Raw genomic sequence first — 21,182 nt, forward strand, 5'->3', positions numbered from 1 at the left:
CAATTTCTGGGGAAATTGTGTGATGTGTTCTTGCCTCCACCAGTAGCTTACAACTGGAGTGGGCGGAGTAACTGGGTGGAGTGTAGACTCCGCCCACTTTTATAAATTTTGACCTTTGTCTCACACTGACCCACCCTGCCGAGTTTGGGTGCTGTGAGAATGACAGCTGTTTAAAGGTTTCTTATTGAAGTCAATAGGGAAAATCTGATTGGTTGTTTGTGGCTCCGCCCACTTTTTAGCATCCCCAAAATGAGATATACATTGGCACAGTCCTCCAGTGACCAACTGTGCCAAGTTTCGGAACCCTGCCATTAACAGTCTAAGAGCAGCGGCAGTTTGAATTTTTCCCATTTAAACAAATGGCTGAAATTTGATTGGCCGTTGTAGACCCCGCCCACTTTTTAATTTTTTTTTACCCCAGTCACCCAATGACCTACGGTGCCTAGTTTGGGTATTCTGGCTTAAATACTGTGAGAATGACAGCAATTTAAAAGTTTCTCATTGAAGTCAATAGGGAAAATCTGATTGGTGGTTTGTAGCTCCGCCCACTTTTTAATGTCCCCCAAAATGTGACAGAAATTTTCAGGTTGACCCCATGACTAAGTGACCCAAGTTTGGTGACTTAGTTTAAATATCTGTGCGACTGGGAGAGATTTGAAAATTGTCCCTGTCAAAGTCAATGGGAAAAACGTGGATTTTGGGGGCCCTGTCCCAGGGGCCCGGAGGGTGGGATCGGGTAACAAAGCAAAAGCAAGGTACTTGGGTGGGTGCCGACCAAGTCTGCAAAGTTTGGAATTTGTACTCCTAAAAATGTGGGAGAAGTAGCAATTTGAAGGTCTCATTAAAGTCAATGGGGAGATTTTGATTGGTTCTGTGTGGCCCCGCCCACTTTTTGGGGTCCCCGAAATGTGCCCAAAATTTTCGGGTTGACTCCATGACTAAGTGACCCAAGTTTGGTGACTTTAGCGTCAAAGCCTGGCGAGTGGGAGCGATTTGAAAATGTACCCTGTCAAAGTCTATGGGAAAAAAGGGGGCTTCCGGGGCCCGCCACGGGGGCCCCGGGGGTGGGATCGCTCCACAAAGTAATAGCAATCCGATCGGGTACAATCTGCACGTTTTGGTAAATTTTTGTCTATGTAGTGTAAAAACTGTGGGAGGAGTTAGGGTGGCAAATTTGGCTATAATAAGAATAAGAAGAATAAGAATAATAATAATATATATGTGAGATAACAATATGTGGTCTTGCTATGCAAGAACACATAATAATATATATGTGAGATAACAATATGTGGTCTTGCTATGCAAGAACACATAACTAGAAAAGGTACAATTTCTGGGGAAATTGTGTGATGTGTTCTTGCCTCCACCAGTAGCTTACAACTGGAGTGGGCGGAGTAACTGGGTGGAGTGTAGACTCCGCCCACTTTTATAAATTTTGACCTTTGTCTCACACTGACCCACCCTGCCGAGTTTGGGTGCTGTGAGAATGACAGCTGTTTAAAGGTTTCTTATAGAAGTCAATAGGGAAAATCTGATTGGTTGTTTGTGGCTCCGCCCACTTTTTAGCATCCCCAAAATGAGATATACATTGGCACAGTCCTCCAGTGACCAACTGTGCCAAGTTTCGGGAACCCTGCCATTAACAGTCTAAGAGCAGCGGCAGTTTGAATTTTTCCCATTTAAACAAATGGCTGAAATTTGATTGGCCGTTGTAGACCCCGCCCACTTTTAAATTTTTTTTGACCCCAGTCACCCAATGACCTACGGTGCCTAGTTTGGGTATTCTGGCTTAAATACTGTGAGAATGACAGCAATTTAAAAGTTTCTCATTGAAGTCAATAGGGAAAATCTGATTGGTGGTTTGTAGCTCCGCCCACTTTTTAATGTCCCCCAAAATGTGACAGAAATTTTCAGGTTGACCCCATGACTAAGTGACCCAAGTTTGGTGACTTTAGTTTAAAATCTGTGCGACTGGGAGAGATTTGAAAATTGTCCCTGTCAAAGTCAATGGGAAAAACGTGGCTTTTGGGGGCCCTGTCCCAGGGGCCCGGAGGGTGGGATCGGGTAACAAAGCAAAAGCAAGGTACTCGGGTGGGTGCCGACCAAGTCTGCAAAGTCTGGAATTTGTACTCCTAAAAATGTGGGAGGAGTAGCAATTTGAAGTTCTCATTAAAGTCAATGGGGAGATTTTGATTGGTTCTGTATGGCCCCGCCCACTTTTTGGGGTCCCCGAAATGTGCCCAAAATTTTCGGGTTGACTCCATGACTAAGTGACCCAAGTTTGGTGACTTTAGCGTCAAAGCCTGGCGAGTGGGAGCGATTTGAAAATTTACCCTGTCAAAGTCTATGGGAAAAAAGGGGGCTTCCGGGGCCCGCCACGGGGGCCCCGGGGGTGGGATCGCTCCACAAAGTAATAGCAATCCGATCGGGTACAATCTGCACGTTTTGGTAAATTTTTGTCTATGTAGTGTAAAAACTGTGGGAGGAGTTAGGGTGGCAAATTTGGCTATAATAAGAATAAGAAGAATAAGAATAACTAGAAAAGGTACAATTTCTGGGGAAATTGTGTGATGTGTTCTTGCCTCCACCAGTAGCTTACAACTGGAGTGGGCGGAGTAACTGGGTGGAGTGTAGACTCCGCCCACTTTTATAAATTTTGACCTTTGTCTCACACTGACCCACCCTGCCGAGTTTGGGTGCTGTGAGAATGACAGCTGTTTAAAGGTTTCTTATTGAAGTCAATAGGGAAAATCTGATTGGTTGTTTGTGGCTCCGCCCACTTTTTAGCATCCCCAAAATGAGATATACATTGGCACAGTCCTCCAGTGACCAACTGTGCCAAGTTTCAGGAACCCTGCCATTAACAGTCTAAGAGCAGCGGCAGTTTGAATTTTTCCCATTTAAACAAATGGCTGAAATTTGATTGGCCGTTGTAGACCCCGCCCACTTTTTAAATTTTTTTTGACCCCAGTCACCCAATGACCTACGGTGCCTAGTTTGGGTATTCTGGCTTAAATACTGTGAGAATGACAGCAATTTAAAAGTTTCTCATTGAAGTCAATAGGGAAAATCTGATTGGTGGTTTGTAGCTCCGCCCACTTTTTAATGTCCCCCAAAATGTGACAGAAATTTTCAGGTTGACCCCATGACTAAGTGACCCAAGTTTGGTGACTTTAGTTTAAAATCTGTGCGACTGGGAGAGATTTGAAAATTGTCCCTGTCAAAGTCAATGGGAAAAACGTGGATTTTGGGGGCCCTGTCCCAGGGGCCCGGAGGGTGGGATCGGTTAACAAAGCACAAGCAAGATACTCGGGTATGTGCCGACCAAGAGTGCAAAGTTCGGTATTTATACTCCTAAATCTGTGGGAGGAGTAGCAATTTGAACGTCTCATTGTAGTCAATGGGGAGAATTTGATTGGTTCTGTGTGGCCCCGCCCACATTTTCGGGTCTCCGAAATGTGCTAACAAATTGCGCGTTGACCCCATGACTAAGTGACCCAAGTTTGGTGACTTTAGTTTAAAATCTGTGCGACTGGGAGCGATTTGAAAATTGTCCCTGTCAAAGTCAATGGGAAAAACATGGATTTTGGGGGCCCTGTCCCAGGGGCCCGGAGGGTGGGATCGGGTAACAAAGCAAAAGCAAGGTACTCGGGTGGGTGCCGACCAAGTCTGCAAAGTCTGGAATTTGTACTCCTAAAAATGTGGGAGGAGTAGCAATTTGAAGTTCTCATTAAAGTCAATGGGGAGATTTTGATTGGTTCTGTGTGGCCCCGCCCACTTTTTGGGGTCCCCGAAATGTGCCCAAAGTTTTCGGGTTGACTCCATGACTAAGTGACCCAAGTTTGGTGACTTTAGCGTCAAAGCCTGGCGAGTGGGAGCGATTTGAAAATTTACCCTGTCAAAGTCTATGGGAAAAAAGGGGGCTTCCGGGGCCCGCCACGGGGGCCCCGGGGGTGGGATCGCTCCACAAAGTAATAGCAATCCGATCGGGTACAATCTGCACGTTTTGGTAAATTTTTGTCTATGTAGTGTAAAAACTGTAGGAGGAGTTAGGGTGGCAAATTTGGCTATAATAATAATAATAATAATAATATATATGTGAGATAATAGTATGTGGTCTTGCTATGCAAGAACACATAATAATAATATATATGTGAGATAACAATATGTGGTCTTGCTATGCAAGAACACATAACTAGAAAAGGTACAATTTCTGGGGAAATTGTGTGATGTGTTCTTGCCTCCACCAGTAGCTTACAACTGGAGTGGGCGGAGTAACTGGGTGGAGTGTAGACTCCGCCCACTTTTATAAATTTTGACCTTTGTCTCACACTGACCCACCCTGCCGAGTTTGGGTGCTGTGAGAATGACAGCTGTTTAAAGGTTTCTTATAGAAGTCAATAGGGAAAATCTGATTGGTTGTTTGTGGCTCCGCCCACTTTTTAGCATCCCCAAAATGAGATATACATTGGCACAGTCCTCCAGTGACCAACTGTGCCAAGTTTCGGGAACCCTGCCATTAACAGTCTAAGAGCAGCGGCAGTTTGAATTTTTCCCATTTAAACAAATGGCTGAAATTTGATTGGCCGTTGTAGACCCCGCCCACTTTTAAATTTTTTTTGACCCCAGTCACCCAATGACCTACGGTGCCTAGTTTGGGTATTCTGGCTTAAATACTGTGAGAATGACAGCAATTTAAAAGTTTCTCATTGAAGTCAATAGGGAAAATCTGATTGGTGGTTTGTAGCTCCGCCCACTTTTTAATGTCCCCCAAAATGTGACAGAAATTTTCAGGTTGACCCCATGACTAAGTGACCCAAGTTTGGTGACTTTAGTTTAAAATCTGTGCGACTGGGAGAGATTTGAAAATTGTCCCTGTCAAAGTCAATGGGAAAAACGTGGCTTTTGGGGGCCCTGTCCCAGGGGCCCGGAGGGTGGGATCGGGTAACAAAGCAAAAGCAAGGTACTCGGGTGGGTGCCGACCAAGTCTGCAAAGTCTGGAATTTGTACTCCTAAAAATGTGGGAGGAAGAGCAATTTGAAGTTCTCATTAAAGTCAATGGGGAGATTTTGATTGGTTCTGTATGGCCCCGCCCACTTTTTGGGGTCCCCGAAATGTGCCCAAAATTTTCGGGTTGACTCCATGACTAAGTGACCCAAGTTTGGTGACTTTAGCGTCAAAGCCTGGCGAGTGGGAGCGATTTGAAAATTTACCCTGTCAAAGTCTATGGGAAAAAAGGGGGCTTCCGGGGCCCGCCACGGGGGCCCCGGGGGTGGGATCGCTCCACAAAGTAATAGCAATCCGATCGGGTACAATCTGCACGTTTTGGTAAATTTTTGTCTATGTAGTGTAAAAACTGTGGGAGGAGTTAGGGTGGCAAATTTGGCTATAATAATAATAATAATAACTAGAAAAGGTACAATTTCTGGGGAAATTGTGTGATGTGTTCTTGCCTCCACCAGTAGCTTACAACTGGAGTGGGCGGAGTAACTGGGTGGAGTGTAGACTCCGCCCACTTTTATAAATTTTGACCTTTGTCTCACACTGACCCACCCTGCCGAGTTTGGGTGCTGTGAGAATGACAGCTGTTTAAAGGTTTCTTATTGAAGTCAATAGGGAAAATCTGATTGGTTGTTTGTGGCTCCGCCCACTTTTTAGCATCCCCAAAATGAGATATACATTGGCACAGTCCTCCAGTGACCAACTGTGCCAAGTTTCGGGAACCCTGCCATTAACAGTCTAAGAGCAGCGGCAGTTTGAATTTTTCCCATTTAAACAAATGGCTGAAATTTGATTGGCCGTTGTAGACCCCGCCCACTTTTTAATTTTTTTTGACCCCAGTCACCCAATGACCTACGGTGCCTAGTTTGGGTATTCTGGCTTAAATACTGTGAGAATGACAGCAATTTAAAAGTTTCTCATTGAAGTCAATAGGGAAAATCTGATTGGTGGTTTGTAGCTCCGCCCACTTTTTAATGTCCCCCAAAATGTGACAGAAATTTTCAGGTTGACCCCATGACTAAGTGACCCAAGTTTGGTGACTTTAGTTTAAAATCTGTGCGACTGGGAGAGATTTGAAAATTGTCCCTGTCAAAGTCAATGGGAAAAACGTGGATTTTGGGGGCCCTGTCCCAGGGGCCCGGAGGGTGGGATCGGGTAACAAAGCAAAAGCAAGGTACTCGGGTGGGTGCCGACCAAGTCTGCAAAGTTTGGAATTTGTACTCCTAAAAATGTGGGAGAAGTAGCAATTTGAAGGTCTCATTAAAATCAATGGGGAGATTTTGATTGGTTCTGTGTGGCCCCGCCCACTTTTTGGGGTCCCCGAAATGTGCCCAAAGTTTTCGGGTTGACTCCATGACTAAGTGACCCAAGTTTGGTGACTTTAGCGTCAAAGCCTGGCGAGTGGGAGCGATTTGAAAATTTACCCTGTCAAAGTCTATGGGAAAAAAGGGGGCTTCCGGGGCCCGCCACGGGGGCCCCGGGGGTGGGATCGCTCCACAAAGTAATAGCAATCCGATCGGGCACAATCTGCACGTTTTGGTAAATTTTTGTCTATGTAGTGTAAAAACTGTGGGAGGAGTTAGGGTGGCAAATTTGGCTATAATAAGAATAAGAAGAATAAGAATAATAATATATATGTGAGATAACATTATGTGGTCTTGCTATGCAAGAACACATAATAACTAGAAAAGGTACAATTTCTGGGGAAATTGTGTGATGTGTTCTTGCCTCCACCAGTAGCTTACAACTGGAGTGGGCGGAGTAACTGGGTGGAGTGTAGACTCCGCCCACTTTTATAAATTTTGACCTTTGTCTCACACTGACCCACCCTGCCGAGTTTGGGTGCTGTGAGAATGACAGCTGTTTAAAGGTTTCTTATTGAAGTCAATAGGGAAAATCTGATTGGTTGTTTGTGGCTCCGCCCACTTTTTAGCATCCCCAAAATGAGATATACATTGGCACAGTCCTCCAGTGACCAACTGTGCCAAGTTTCGGGAACCCTGCCATTAACAGTCTAAGAGCAGCGGCAGTTTGAATTTTTCCCATTTAAACAAATGGCTGAAATTTGATTGGCCGTTGTAGACCCCGCCCACTTTTTAATTTTTTTTGACCCCAGTCACCCAATGACCTACGGTGCCTAGTTTGGGTATTCTGGCTTAAATACTGTGAGAATGACAGCAATTTAAAAGTTTCTCATTGAAGTCAATAGGGAAAATCTGATTGGTGGTTTGTAGCTCCGCCCACTTTTTAATGTCCCCCAAAATGTGACAGAAATTTTCAGGTTGACCCCATGACTAAGTGACCCAAGTTTGGTGACTTTAGTTTAAAATCTGTGCGACTGGGAGAGATTTGAAAATTGTCCCTGTCAAAGTCAATGGGAAAAACGTGGATTTTGGGGGCCCTGTCCCAGGGGCCCGGAGGGTGGGATCGGGTAACAAAGCAAAAGCAAGGTACTCGGGTGGGTGCCGACCAAGTCTGCAAAGTTTGGAATTTGTACTCCTAAAAATGTGGGAGAAGTAGCAATTTGAAGGTCTCATTAAAGTCAATGGGGAGATTTTGATTGGTTCTGTGTGGCCCCGCCCACTTTTTGGGGTCCCCGAAATGTGCCCAAAGTTTTCGGGTTGACTCCATGACTAAGTGACCCAAGTTTGGTGACTTTAGCGTCAAAGCCTGGCGAGTGGGAGCGATTTGAAAATTTACCCTGTCAAAGTCTATGGGAAAAAAGGGGGCTTCCGGGGCCCGCCACGGGGGCCCCGGGGGTGGGATCGCTCCACAAAGTAATAGCAATCCGATCGGGCACAATCTGCACGTTTTGGTAAATTTTTGTCTATGTAGTGTAAAAACTGTGGGAGGAGTTAGGGTGGCAAATTTGGCTATAATAAGAATAAGAAGAATAAGAATAATAATATATATGTGAGATAACATTATGTGGTCTTGCTATGCAAGAACACATAATAATATATATGTGAGATAATAGTATGTGGTCTTGCTATGCAAGAACACATAATAATAATATATATGTGAGATAATAGTATGTGGTCTTGCTATGCAAGAACACATAATAATATATATGTGAGATAACAGTATGTGGTCTTGCTATGCAAGAACACATAATAATAATAATAATATATATGTGAGATAATAGTATGTGGTCTTGCTATGCAAGAACACATAATAATAATATATATGTGAGATAATAGTATGTGGTCTTGCTATGCAAGAACACATAATTATGTTGAGAAGCAACAATAGATCAATGCATAGCATGTGGATGTGTGATCCATGATTTTCTCTTTTTGTGGGTATAGTAGATTGACTTTTTTTTGTCTTTGCCATTCCATGTTTATTGCCATAACTTTTTTTTTTTTTTTTTGTACTCCAGCCTAGCTATTTGTGGTTTTGTTTCTTTTGAGCTTTTTAGGTAACATTTTACCTTACTCATACATTAAAGGAAACCTGTCACCGGGATTTTATGTATAGAGATGAGGACATAGGTTGCTAGATGGCCGCTAGCACATCCGCAGTACCCAGTCCCCATAGCTCTGTGTGCTTTAATTGTATAAAAAAAAAGATTTTATACATATGCAAATTAATCTGAGATGAGTCCTGTCCCTGAACTCATCTCAGGGACAGGACTCATCTCAGGTTAATTTGCATATGTATCAAATCAGTTTCTTTACACAATAAAAGCACACAGAGCTATGGGGACTGGGTATTGCGGATTTGCTAGCGGCCATCTAGCAACCCATGTCCTCAGCTTTATACCCAAAATCTCGGTGACAGGTTCCCTTTAACATTCAATTTAGGCCTCATGCACATGACCGTGCCGTTTTTTTGCGGCCCGCAAACCGCGGATCCACAAAAAAACGGAAGCCGTCAATATAAATGCCTATTCTTGCCCGCAAAGCGCGGACAAGAATAGGACATGTTATATTTTTTTAGCGGGGCTGCGGAACGGAGCAACGGATGCGGACAACACATGGAGTGCTGTCCGCATCTTTTGCGGCCCCATTGAAGTGAATGGGTCCACATCCGAGCTGCCAAAACGGCAGCTCGGAGGCGGACCCAAACAACGGCCGTGTGTATGAGGCCTTACATTAACGTATAGGTTAAATTCAGAAAAAAAATTATTGCACAATTTTTTATTACACCATTTACTAAGGACCATAACTAATGTGCACACTGAATTGTATTGGTTGTTAAAGTTTTTAAATCAAATATGTCTTTGTTATTAACAAATTGGTGATGTTTCTTTAAAATAATGAATGAAATAACCTTTTTGTATCATTTGTTTCTACCTATACCTATAATGTACTGGGATATAGAGATATATCTTTATATACCAGCATATTATATAAATGTAAGTGACGAGTAATATAGTTTGGGTTTTTAGGCATAGAAAGTGCTCTCATAGACAATAGTGCACACTGTGGCTCACTCTAAAGCTGGATCCGCAACTGGCATGAAAATCCGCATATAAATTCTAGTGTTTTTGCTCCTCAGCAAAAACACTAGAATTTATATACGGATTTTCATGCTGTGGATTTTGTGGCATATATTCTGCAGGAAGCTTTTCCATTGCGAAAAAATGAAGCATAGAAATTGACTCTATGTATGTATTGGGAATTATTTTCCCCGTAGTAAAACATTGTGTAAATTTCTGCAGTGGATTGTTCCACAATGAAAATACATCACATTTAAAGGTGTTGTCTGCTTTATTTATATTGCTAACCATTCCTTCTAATTCACTTGTATGGGATAGTGAATAGGAAAGAGCTGTCCCACTGAAGTGAATGGAATGGTGTAGTTGCTATTATACCTGCTCACCACTATGGTAGCGATGGCGAGTAGGTAAACAGTGAATAGAAGGCAGCATTCATACAAGCGTTGCTTTTGTTCACACAGCTGATCGGTGCTGGTCCAGGGATAGGATAGGTTATCAATATAAATAACGTGGACAAGCCCTTTAAAGTTAGCCTTAGGCCTCTTTCACACGGGCTTCATGTTATTGGCCCGGATAAGAGGCGGGTGCGTTGTGGCAAAATGCGTGATTTTTCCGCGCTAGTGCAAAACATTGTAATGAAGTTCGGGTTTGGGTTAGGTGTTATGTAGATTTTATTATTTTCCCTTATAACATAGTTATAAGGGAAAATAATAGCATTCTTAATACAGAATGCATAGTACAATAGGGCTGGAGGGGTTAAAAAAATAAAATAAAATTTAAGTCACCTTAATCCACTTGTTTGCGCAGCCCGGCTTCTCTTCTGTCTTCATCTTTGCTGTGCACAGGAAAAGGACCTTTGATGACGCCACTGTGCTCATCACATGGTCCATCACACGATCTTTTACCATGGTGATGGATCGTGTGACGGACCATGTGATGAGCATAGTGACATCATCACAGGTCCTTTTCCTGCACAGCAAAGATGAAGACAGAAAAGAAGCCGGGCTGCGCAAACAAGTGGATTAAGGTGAGTTATATTATTTTTATTTTTTCCCCTCCAGCCCTATTGTACTATGCATTCTGTATTAATAATGCTATCATTTTCCCTTATAACCATGTTATAAGGGAAAATAATAATGATCGTGTCCCCATCCCGATCGTCTCCTAGCAACCGTGCGTGAAAATCGCACCGCATCCGCACTTGCTTGCGGATGCTTGCGATTTTCACGCAGCCCCATTTACTTCTATGGGGCCTGTGTTGCTTGGAAAACGCACAAAGGGGAGCATGCTGCGATTTTCACGCAACGCACAAGTGATGCGTGAAAATCGCTGCTCATCTGCACAGCCCCATAGAAATGAATGGGTCCGGATTCAGTGCGGGTGCAATGTGTTCACCTCACGCATTGCACCCGCGCGGAAATCCGTCCGTGTGAAAGGGGCCTTAGTGTTTTGGCCTCTCACTAGCAGCTAAGGTTGAGACCCAGAGGAGACCTAGCAAAAAAAGGCAGAATAATACACAGGTGCAAACTGTCATAATACACAGGTGCACTGTCAGTACCGTGGGGTACCCACCACCAATATTCTTTGCAGAAGAAACTATACGGGATACAAATATAAAAATTCTAAGCATAGAGCAGGAGAGGTCCCTGCCATCTGAATGACCTTGCTAGGTACTGACACCTGCCCTGCTTACAGCTCAGCACATTCTCCATGTGCAAAGTTTGGGATGGCTAACAAAAGCAGGAAACATGAAAAAAAGATTTGGTGATTATCAGTCTATTCCTCTTATTCTTCTTACTAAGGGAATGGCATTGTTATAAATGTCACTATATATATATATATATATATATATATATATATATATATATATAGTATCTATTACATATATTCTAATATAACTTCTTTTCATTATTCTTAATATTTTCTTATGAATTGGGATTATAATATTGCATGCATTCACTTACCGAACAAGTGTCTTCTAAAACAGTGTATCTGAAGCGGCTGTTTCCTTCTGCTCTAATGTCAAGATCATTAGCACCTTTGAGTATTACAGCTTTTTTTAAATTGTGATTTTTTTCATCTAAGAATCCCACTGTATTTTTACAGTAATAGGTAATATTTTGTGAAGCTTCTTTTGACAGAAGACGCAAAAAGGTCATTTGAGTCACAGCTGTATTAGGCGAATCACTTTCTCCATAGACAAACTAAAAAAAATAAAAAAATAAAACAAATCTGTACACTAGTTTCTGGTTATAAAATGTCATTACAAATCAATCACAATTAATTTATTGACAAAAAAGGCAATGCAGATATAACATGAGAATTACTTTATGAGTTACCCTATTATATAGGAAAGGATTATTCTCATCTTATAATGGTATGTCATTGTGCACAAGAGAACTGTGAAGGGGATGCAGCACTGTGGCTCTATCATTTTGAGGTTCATTGGGATCCCAGTTATTGATCCAAAATATATGCTGACATCATCTGCTAGCATAATAATAAAATACATTATTCAATTATGTACCTGAGATCCTCTGTTCATATCCACACCATAAAATATGGGCTTGAAATTATCTCCACTTTTGCCAGTCCACCAAGTCTTAATAGGTATTTTGGAAGGATTTGCAGATATGCAGGTCTCTCCAGTTTCCATATTACAGTAAACCTTAATGGCATCTTCTGAACATCCTTGATTTGGATCTATCCAATATTCTCCTGTGAACACAGATTAAATATTATCAGCATAATATAAAATGAACAAGCTTGCATTTCCTAAATTATGGGTAAGTTCCATAACATTTGATTTTAAAGATTATATTTATGAAGCAAAGATACAAAGTATTCACAGCTGATAGGATAAAAGAAGGTAAAGTGTTATTCAAAATAAAGAGGTCCCATAACTAAAGTCCTCTTGACACAGGCCAACTATTGGGGCAGTTAGGGCTTGCTCACATGAACGTATGGGTTCCGTTGCGTATTGCGGACCGCATATGCTGGACACCGTTCCGTATGCATTCCGCATAACAGATGCGGACCCATTGACTTGAATGGGTCCGCAAATCTGGAGCGGTGTGGAACGGAAGTACCATTTGCATGGAAAATTTGCGATCAACACTACATATAAACAGCGCCATTTATTGGATTCATGAAAAGACTATGAATCCAATAGATGGCGCTGTTCATGACTCATGAACAGCACCATCTATTGGTTTCATAATTTTATGACAAGACTATGAATCCAATAGATGGCGCTGTTCATGAGTAGTGTAGATCACTAATATTGTAATCGCAAATTTTTATCTTGAATTTTCCATGCAAATGGTTTTTAAGCTGAAAAACAAGGCAGATTCTGCTCATTTGCATGTCTTTCCCATATGCCCATGTTTATGCAAATGAGTTTACATGACAAAACTGTAAAGAAAGGTTATTGAATATTATGTTAGGACAATCAGAAAACTTTTTGTCACCCTAATGATAATGATCTAGGTGTGCAGGTCCACCCAAGCCATCCAACAGTTATGAAGCAACTTTGAGGGTTACTGCCTCTCAGTCAGATGAGAGCTGGTTTTGAATGTCTCATAGTGCACAAGGCTGCCATTGTAAGGTGTGCTGACTGTAGCTGTCTCATGGATAGATTGTTGGCTTGCACATACCTGGCTTTTGGCATATAGCCTTTGTGTGGTTGTCTATTGTATGTCATAGGTAATAGGAGTCCAAGATGCATCCAGATGTCCTCCCCAAGCTGTTTCCAAACCATTTTGGTGTTGTTTCCATCAATTTCTAACATTTTTCTGTAAACCATACACACTCCCATCTTCAGAGCAGGGGGTGCCTGGTTTAATGCTTGGGTTCTCCCTTTGACTGCCATTGTGCTCAGGTGCTTGGCAGAGCATCCGAGCACTTTGGTGCTCAATCAACACTAATGCAGACCAATTCAAGTTGAATAGGTCTGGATCCGTCCGGGAGGCCTCACGAACGTTCTCCATGCATTGCGGACTGAAATTGCGGAATGGAACCCATATGTTTGTGTGAACAATCCCTTTCTGGGAAAGAGCATTCCTAGGAACACTAAGGCCTCTTGCACACGAACGATACGGATTAGGTCCGGATGTGTTCAGGGTGCGTTCAGGAAAACTTGCACCATTTCGCAAGCAAGTTCATTCAGTTTTGTCTGCGATTGCGTTCAGTGGTTAAGTTTTTTTGCTCTGGTGAAATGCGCATTGATGCATTTTCCACGTGCATGATAAAAACTGAAGGTTTACAAATAACATCTCTTAGCAATCATCAGTGAAAAATGCATTGCATCCGCACTTGCTTGCGGATGCGATGCATTTTTCCCGAAGCCCCATTCACATCTATAGGGCCAGGGCTGCGTGAAAAACGCAGAATATAGAACATGCTGCGATTTTCATGCAACGCACAAGTGATGCGTGAAAACTAACGCTCATGTACACAGACCCATTGAAATGAATGGGTCCGGATTCAGTGCGGGCGTAATGCATTTGCATCACGCATTGCGCCGGCGCAGAAAACTCGCTCGAGTGAAAGTATTTTGCAGTCCGCCAAAAACTCATCCACAAAAAATACAGACGACATCTGTGTGCACTGCGTATTTTGCAAAACGGAACAGCTAATAGAACAGTACTATCCTTATTCATAATGCGGCAATAATAGGACATATTCTATTTTTTTGCGGAAATGAAATGCCCACGGAGTAACTGCCGTTTTTTGCGGACTCATTGAAATTAATGGTTCCGCATACGGTCCACCAAAAAAACGGAATGGACACGGAAAGAAAATACGTTTGTGTGCATGAGACCTTAAACATAGAATCCAGCTTTACTGAAAGTAGATAAAGGGTAAGGGTACAAGTACTCTACAAAGCAAAAAGTTCTGAAAAAAAAATGGAGCTCACATAGTACCCATAAAGAATATTATATTTTTTGAATCGTATATAGTATATAACAAAATATACAATTAAAAAGTGGGAAATAGCTGAACAGACACCATCCTGACAGTACACACACCACAAAAATGTATCAAAATTGAAAATAAATTAAGATATATATATATATATATATATATATATATGGGTATGAAAGTAGTATACTATAAAAGTAAAAAGTAACAATGGGGTGAGTCAATAGTTTCGAGAGTCATCAACAGTGCATAATATAAGGATATTGGCAAACTGATAATATACAGTATACGGACCAATCCTGCAAAAATCTTAGCCAAAACTCTAAGGAGACAATGACAAGGAAAAGACAAGCTAAGTGTGTACACAAGGATGGCGCTACCCCAATGCGCGTTTCAGAGTGCCTTCGTCCGGGGGTAACGCCATCACTATAGGATCAGGTATTTAGTCCTATACCCACCAATAGGATGCTTGAGTTTAAAAACATTATTTCAATCACCTGGGTATGTAATGGCCACGCGATGCGCGAGTGCACATGCTCCGCCTCCATCCTGACCAGCGTCACTCCGCCACGCCCACAAACACATAACAAAGGTTGGAGACACACAGACGGAAGGTGCCGAGCGCGGCACCGCACACCCACATCCCAAGCAAGAGAAGAAACACTAGTACACACAAAGCTTTCTCTATATATATTATATTATACATCAATGATCAACATGATTAATATATAACTATATAGAATAAAAATAAATATAAATAAACTAAAGGCAGACATAGACAAGGCAGACATAGCAGAGCTGGAGAGGGTCCAGAGGAGGGCAACTAAAGTAATAACTGGAATGGGGCAACTACAGTACCCTGAAAGATTATCAAAATTAGGGTTAGGCCTCATGCACACGACCATTGTGTGCATCCGTGGCCGTTGTGCCGTTTTCTGTTTTTTTTCGCGGACCCATTGACTTTCAATGGGTTCGTGGAAAAATCAGAAAATGCACCGTTTTGCAGCCGAGGCCGTGATCCGTGTATCCTGTCCGTCAAAAAAATATGACCTGTCCTATTTTTTTGACGGACAACGGTTCACGGACCCATTCAACTCAATGGGTCCGTGAAAGAACACGGATGCACACAAGATTGGCATCCGTGTCCGTGATCCGTGGCCGTAGAGTACTTTCATACAGACGGATCCGAAGATCCGTCTGCATAAAAGCTTTTTCATAGCGAAAACTCAGATCCGACAGTATATTCTAACACAGAGGCGTTCCCATGGTGATGGGGACGCTTCTAGTTAGAATATACAACGAACTGTGTACATGACTGCCCCCTGCTGCCTGGCAGCACCCGATCTCTTATAGGGGGCCGTGATCCGTACAATTAACCCCTCCCTCCCCAGTTTAAATTTCATTGGTGGTCAGTGCGCCCCCCCTCCCTCCCTCTATTGTAATGATAACATTGGTGGCACAGTGTGCGCCCCCCACCCCCCCGCCCCCTCCTCCCTCCCTCTATTGTAATAATAGCATTGGTGGCACAGTGTGCGGCCCCCCCTCCCTCCCTCTATTGCATTAACATCGGTAGCAGTGTGCGCCCCCCCTTCCTCCCTCTATTGTTTTAATACATTGGTGGCAGTGTGCGCCCCCCCTTCCTCCCTCTATTGTTTTAATACATTGGTGGCAATGTGCGGCCTCACCTCTCCCCCCCTCCAGATCATTGGTGGCAGCGGAGTTCCGATCGGAGTCCCAGTTTAATCGCTGGGGCTCCGATCTGTAACCATGGCAACGAGGACACTACTGCAGTCCTGGTTGCCATGGTTACTTAGCCTTAGCAATAGTAGAAGATTAATACTTACCTGCTGGCTGCTGCGATGTCTGCGTCCGGCCGGGAGCTCCTCCTACTGGTAAGTGACAGCAATGCACCGCACAGACCTGTCACTTACCAGTAGGAGGAGCTCCCGACCGGACACAGAGATCACAGCAGCCAGGTAAGTATGATGCTTCTACTCCGCTGCCACCAATGATCGGGAGGGGGGAGAGGGGAGGCCTCACACTGCCACCAATGCTATTATTACAATAGAGGGAGGGAGGGGGGGGGCGCACACTGCCACCAATGCTATTGTTACAATAGAGGGAGGGAGAGAGGGGGCGCACACTGCCACCAATGCTATTATTACAATAGAGGGAGGGAGGGGGGGCGCACACTGCCACCAATGCTATTAATACAATAGAGGGAGGGAGGGGGGGCGCACACTGCCACCAACGAGTTAACTACTGGGGAGGGAGGGGGGGGCACTGGCCACCAATGAGTTAAAAACAGGGGGGGGGTCTGCCCCCTGCTGCCTGGCAGCACTTGCCAGGCAGCAGGGGGCAGTCATGTACACAGTTTTTTTGTATAGTCTAACCTGAAGCGTCCCCATCACCATGGGAACGCCTCTGTGTTAGAATATACTGTCGGATCTGAGTTTCACGATGTAGCTCATATCCGACAGTATATTCTAACATAGAGGTGTTCCCATGGTGATGGGGACGCTTCAAGTTAAAATATACCATCGGATTGGAGAAAACTCCAATCCGATGGTATAAAAGAACTCCAGACTTTACATTGAAAGTCAATTGGGACGGATCCGTTTGAAATGTCACCATATTGTGTCAACGTCAAACGGATCCGTCCCCATTGACTTGCATTGTAATTCAGGACGGATCCGTTTGGCTCCGCACGGCCAGGCGGACACCAAAACGACTTTTTTTTCATGTCCGTGGATCCTCCAAAAATCAAGGAAGACCCACGGACGAAAAAACAGTCACGGATCACAAACCTACGAACCCCGTTTTTGCGGACCGTGAAAAAATACTGTCTTGTGCATGAGGCCTTATTCACTTTAGAAAAAAGACGACTGAGGGGAGATCTAATTAATATGTATAAATATATCAGGGGTCAGTACAGAGATCTCTCCCATCATCTATTCATTCCCAGGACTGTGACTGTGACGAGGGGACATCCTCTGCGTCTGGAGGAAAGAAGGTTTGTACACAAACATAGAAAAGGATTCTTTACGGTAAGAGCAGTGAGACTATGGAACTCTCTGCCTGAGGAGGTGGTGATGGTGAGTACAATAAAGGAATTCAAGAGGGGCCTGGATGTATTTCTGGAGCGTAATAATATTACAGGCTATAGCTACTAGAGAGGGGTCATTGATCCAGGGAGTTAGTCTGATTGCCTGATTGGAGTCGGGAAGGAATTTTTTATGGGGAAAATTGGCTTCTACCTCACAGGTTTTTGCCATCCTCTGGATCAACTTGCAGGATGACAGGCCGAACTGGATGGACAAATGTCTTTTTTAGACCTTATGTACTATGTTACTATGTTATGTACTATGTAATATATTATCACATATTATACAAAAACACGAATCATAGAAATATATAATAGATAAAATCAACATACATAAACCAGACACCCTATTAAAATATATATAGCACATAATACAAAAAATAAAATAATAGACAAAAATGTGCACTCTCAAGATTACAAAAAAGTTCAAAGACCTGCCACCACTTTAAATACACCCCAACCAGTGAGAAAATATTGGAACACTCACATGTTATTAGAAAGGAAAGGGTTTGGGTAATGTGAGAGAAGATCTTCACGTTATACGACACAACCTTAAATCTTAAATAGTACAGTGTATTATTTGAGCGATGAAAGTATTGATTGTAAAATCTCTTTGTGGGACTAATTAGTGTTGGGAGAGCATTCTCTGACGAACACAAATATTACTTGAGCATCGCGATGCTCGGCACATCGCGGCGTTCGGCTGAAACCTGCGCTAAATAGCTTGCAATTGTTTGGCCACTGCAGACAGCGACATTATCTGCGCTGCATCTCCTGTGTAATGTGTGTGCAGCCTAAACATATCTGTGACATCCAGTGTACTATTTCCGTAGACGGTGTCCGCTGCGGACAGTTACATTACCTCCTCTTCATCTCCTGTATAACTTTTGCGTATCTGAAATATCAGTGACATTCAGTCCATTTTTTTTGCTGCTGGTGGCAGCGACATTACCTGCGCTACACCTCCTGTGTAATGTTTGCCCATCTTAAATATCAGTGACATTAATTCAGTGTAATTTTGTATTAGCTGCTGGTGACAGTGACATTATTAACTGATAAGCACATCCGCCTGTAAACTGAAAATGCTGACCGGTTGACTATTATAAAAATTAGGTAAGCAGCTGAACATAAAGGCACTCTAAATGTGGCTTTTATGATGTATTGAATACACTGTATTCCCATGCACCCCTTCCACCACTAAAAAGGGTACATGGTTCAATCTCCCTTTTCTATCAGCAGCAGGCCCTCGTCCCTAATGTTTTAGAAGGTCAGATCAGCAGCAGGCACTCGCCATTAATGTTTTAAAGGGAGAGCTCAGCAGCAGGCCCTCGCCCCAGACGGTCAGATCAGCAAAACCTTGCTCCAGTAGTTTTTGAGGGTCACCAGCAGGCCATCAATCATAATTTTTCAAGGGTGTGTATGATGCCCTCCTTTATGTGTAACAAAGGGTGTATTGGAGTGCCTCTTCCTTGTAATTTTTGGCAGAATTTTTGGCACTTATTGCATAGGCTTTATTAGTGTAGGAGTTCCACTACCTGAACAATTGTACCACAATGTAAATTAGACCCTCCTTTATGTGATATACAGGTTGTATCATAGTGGCTCTTCCTTGTAATTTTTGGCAGCACTTGCACTTTATATACAAGTAAATATACAGGAAAGAATGTTTCCTAACAATTTTTCCTCAAAAATCGATTTTCTCTTCGGTTTTGTGTGTATTATTGTCAGTCTGTAAAAGTGGCGTACTTCTCGGACAACATCGTTCCCAGCAGCGACCTGGGAGTCCAAGATGCATCCAGACATCCTCCCCATGCTGTTCCTGAACCATCTCAGTGGTGTTTCCATCAATTTCTGACCTTTTCCTGTGAACCCCTTCAGACCAGGGGGTATCTGGTTTAATGCTCAGGTTCTCCCATTGACTTCCATTGTGCTCGGGTACTTTGTAGAGCACCCGAATATCCCGTGTTCTACTTGGTGTTCTACTTGAGCACCCGAGCACTTTGGTGCTCGACCAACACTAGGACTAATAAATCATGAAAGTATTAAAGTTTGTAATTGATTTTTTTTATCTCCAAATTAAACAAATGCACATGGTGATGGATCATGTGATGGACCATGTGATGAGTGCAGTGACGTCACCAAAGGTCATTTTCCTCTCAGGTCATCAAAGAAGAAGACAGAAGAGAAGCCGTGCGAACAAGTGGATGAGGTGAGTTAAATTTTTATTTTATTTTTTTAACCTCTCCATCCGTATTTTACTAAGCATTCTGTATTAAGAATGCTATTATTTTCCCTTATAACCATGTTATGAGGGAAAATAATAATGATCGGGTCCCCATCCTGATCATCTCCTAGCAACCATGCGTGAAAATCGCACCGCATCCGCACAATATATAGAATGCTGTGATTTTCACGCACAAGTGATGCGTGAAAATCACTGCTCATGTGAACAGCCCCATAGAAATTAATGGGTCCGGATTCAGTGCGGGTGCAATGGGTTCACCTCACGCATTGCACCCTCGCTGAAAACTCACCCGTGTGAAAGAGGCCTAAGGGATTAAAGTTTCATTAGCTTTGCCTACAGACATAACTGAAGCACTTGCTGACCTACTGGCTTGTCTGCATCCTCTACAGTTCTATTGTTTTGGCCTTGTCTAGTGCAATGCCTTGCTTACTTGTATATTTAGCCTGCTTAGTGAAAAGACTCATTGTTTGTGTTGGTCTCACCAGCCAGCATTATGACCAAGTCTAATGGTTTGTTCACCCTGCTTACTTGTCTTGGTCATGCCTTCTACTAGTTTGGCTCCTTGCACAACAAGGTTCTGTGTAAAACACTTCTATGTTTTTCCACGGCTACTTTAAATTCCTAATCCCCCCATGATTTTGTTCATACCAGGCATTAGTTTAATTTTCTGTCTTTAAAACATTCCAAGATGTTCCAAAGATGCTCCAAATGTATTAAAAGGATGGCCTATATATTTGTAGCGATTATCCCACCACCTGTAAGAAGATTTAGACAGTGGGACCGAGCTACTGAGCATGTGTGACCAGCAGCACTGGACTCATTAGGTGGACATTCTAAGAGGGAAATTTAAAAAAGAGAGAGTGCCATTGCAAGAATATAACAGCAATACTCAGGAGAATTTGGCTGGAAATGAAAAATTGGTTTGTGTGATAAAATAAATTAACTCAATATACATATGTTTGTTGGACAACCCCTTTAAAGGTTGTGTACAGGTAAACTAAAATGGGGTATTAGGCTCCTGACAGGTCCAAACGTAACTACTTGTTCATCACCAGAGCAAGTCTATACAGGTACAGTGTGCATTTTAAAAATGAACTAAACAGAAACTTATTAGCATTAATAAGATTCTTACCACTTTTCTTTGTTGGATGACAAAGTTTTAAATCATCACATGTACGTGCTGGATTCTTCTTGGAGCCATCAGGACTGCGCATTGTTTCAATTTGGCTACTGAGGGATTTCAGGGTTGCTTGAACCCCCGGATCATTCTTTTTAGCATCATCAACAGCTTCATCATCAGTAAATTCTGGAAGTGGATCTGGCACAGTATCATCGTAGCCCCCCATTAAATCATCTAGAGCAGCTGTGAGAAGTCCTGGAGGACCAGGAGGACCAGGTGGGCCAGCATCACCAGGAGGTCCCTAAGCATAAAGCAATTTTTTGGCATGTATTAATTTATGCTTATG

General features: G+C 42.8%; 1 protein-coding gene across 1 annotated transcript in view; it reads right to left on the reverse strand.

Annotated features, from left to right (window-relative positions):
- COL5A2 (collagen type V alpha 2 chain) overlaps positions 1-21,182 on the reverse strand; it is a 260,308-nt gene that overhangs the window by 25,342 nt on the left and 213,784 nt on the right. Inside the window, exons 51-53 of the mRNA XM_044302642.1 lie at positions 20,849-21,137; positions 11,973-12,163; positions 11,410-11,649 (exon numbers count right to left, since the gene is read on the reverse strand). Coding sequence (XP_044158577.1) covers positions 11,410-11,649; positions 11,973-12,163; positions 20,849-21,137 — 720 coding nt within the window. The remainder of the gene's footprint in view (positions 1-11,409; positions 11,650-11,972; positions 12,164-20,848; positions 21,138-21,182) is intronic.

The sequence above is a fragment of the Bufo gargarizans genome, chromosome 8 (genome assembly GCF_014858855.1).
Source record: "Bufo gargarizans isolate SCDJY-AF-19 chromosome 8, ASM1485885v1, whole genome shotgun sequence".
NCBI lineage: Eukaryota > Metazoa > Chordata > Amphibia > Anura > Bufonidae > Bufo > Bufo gargarizans.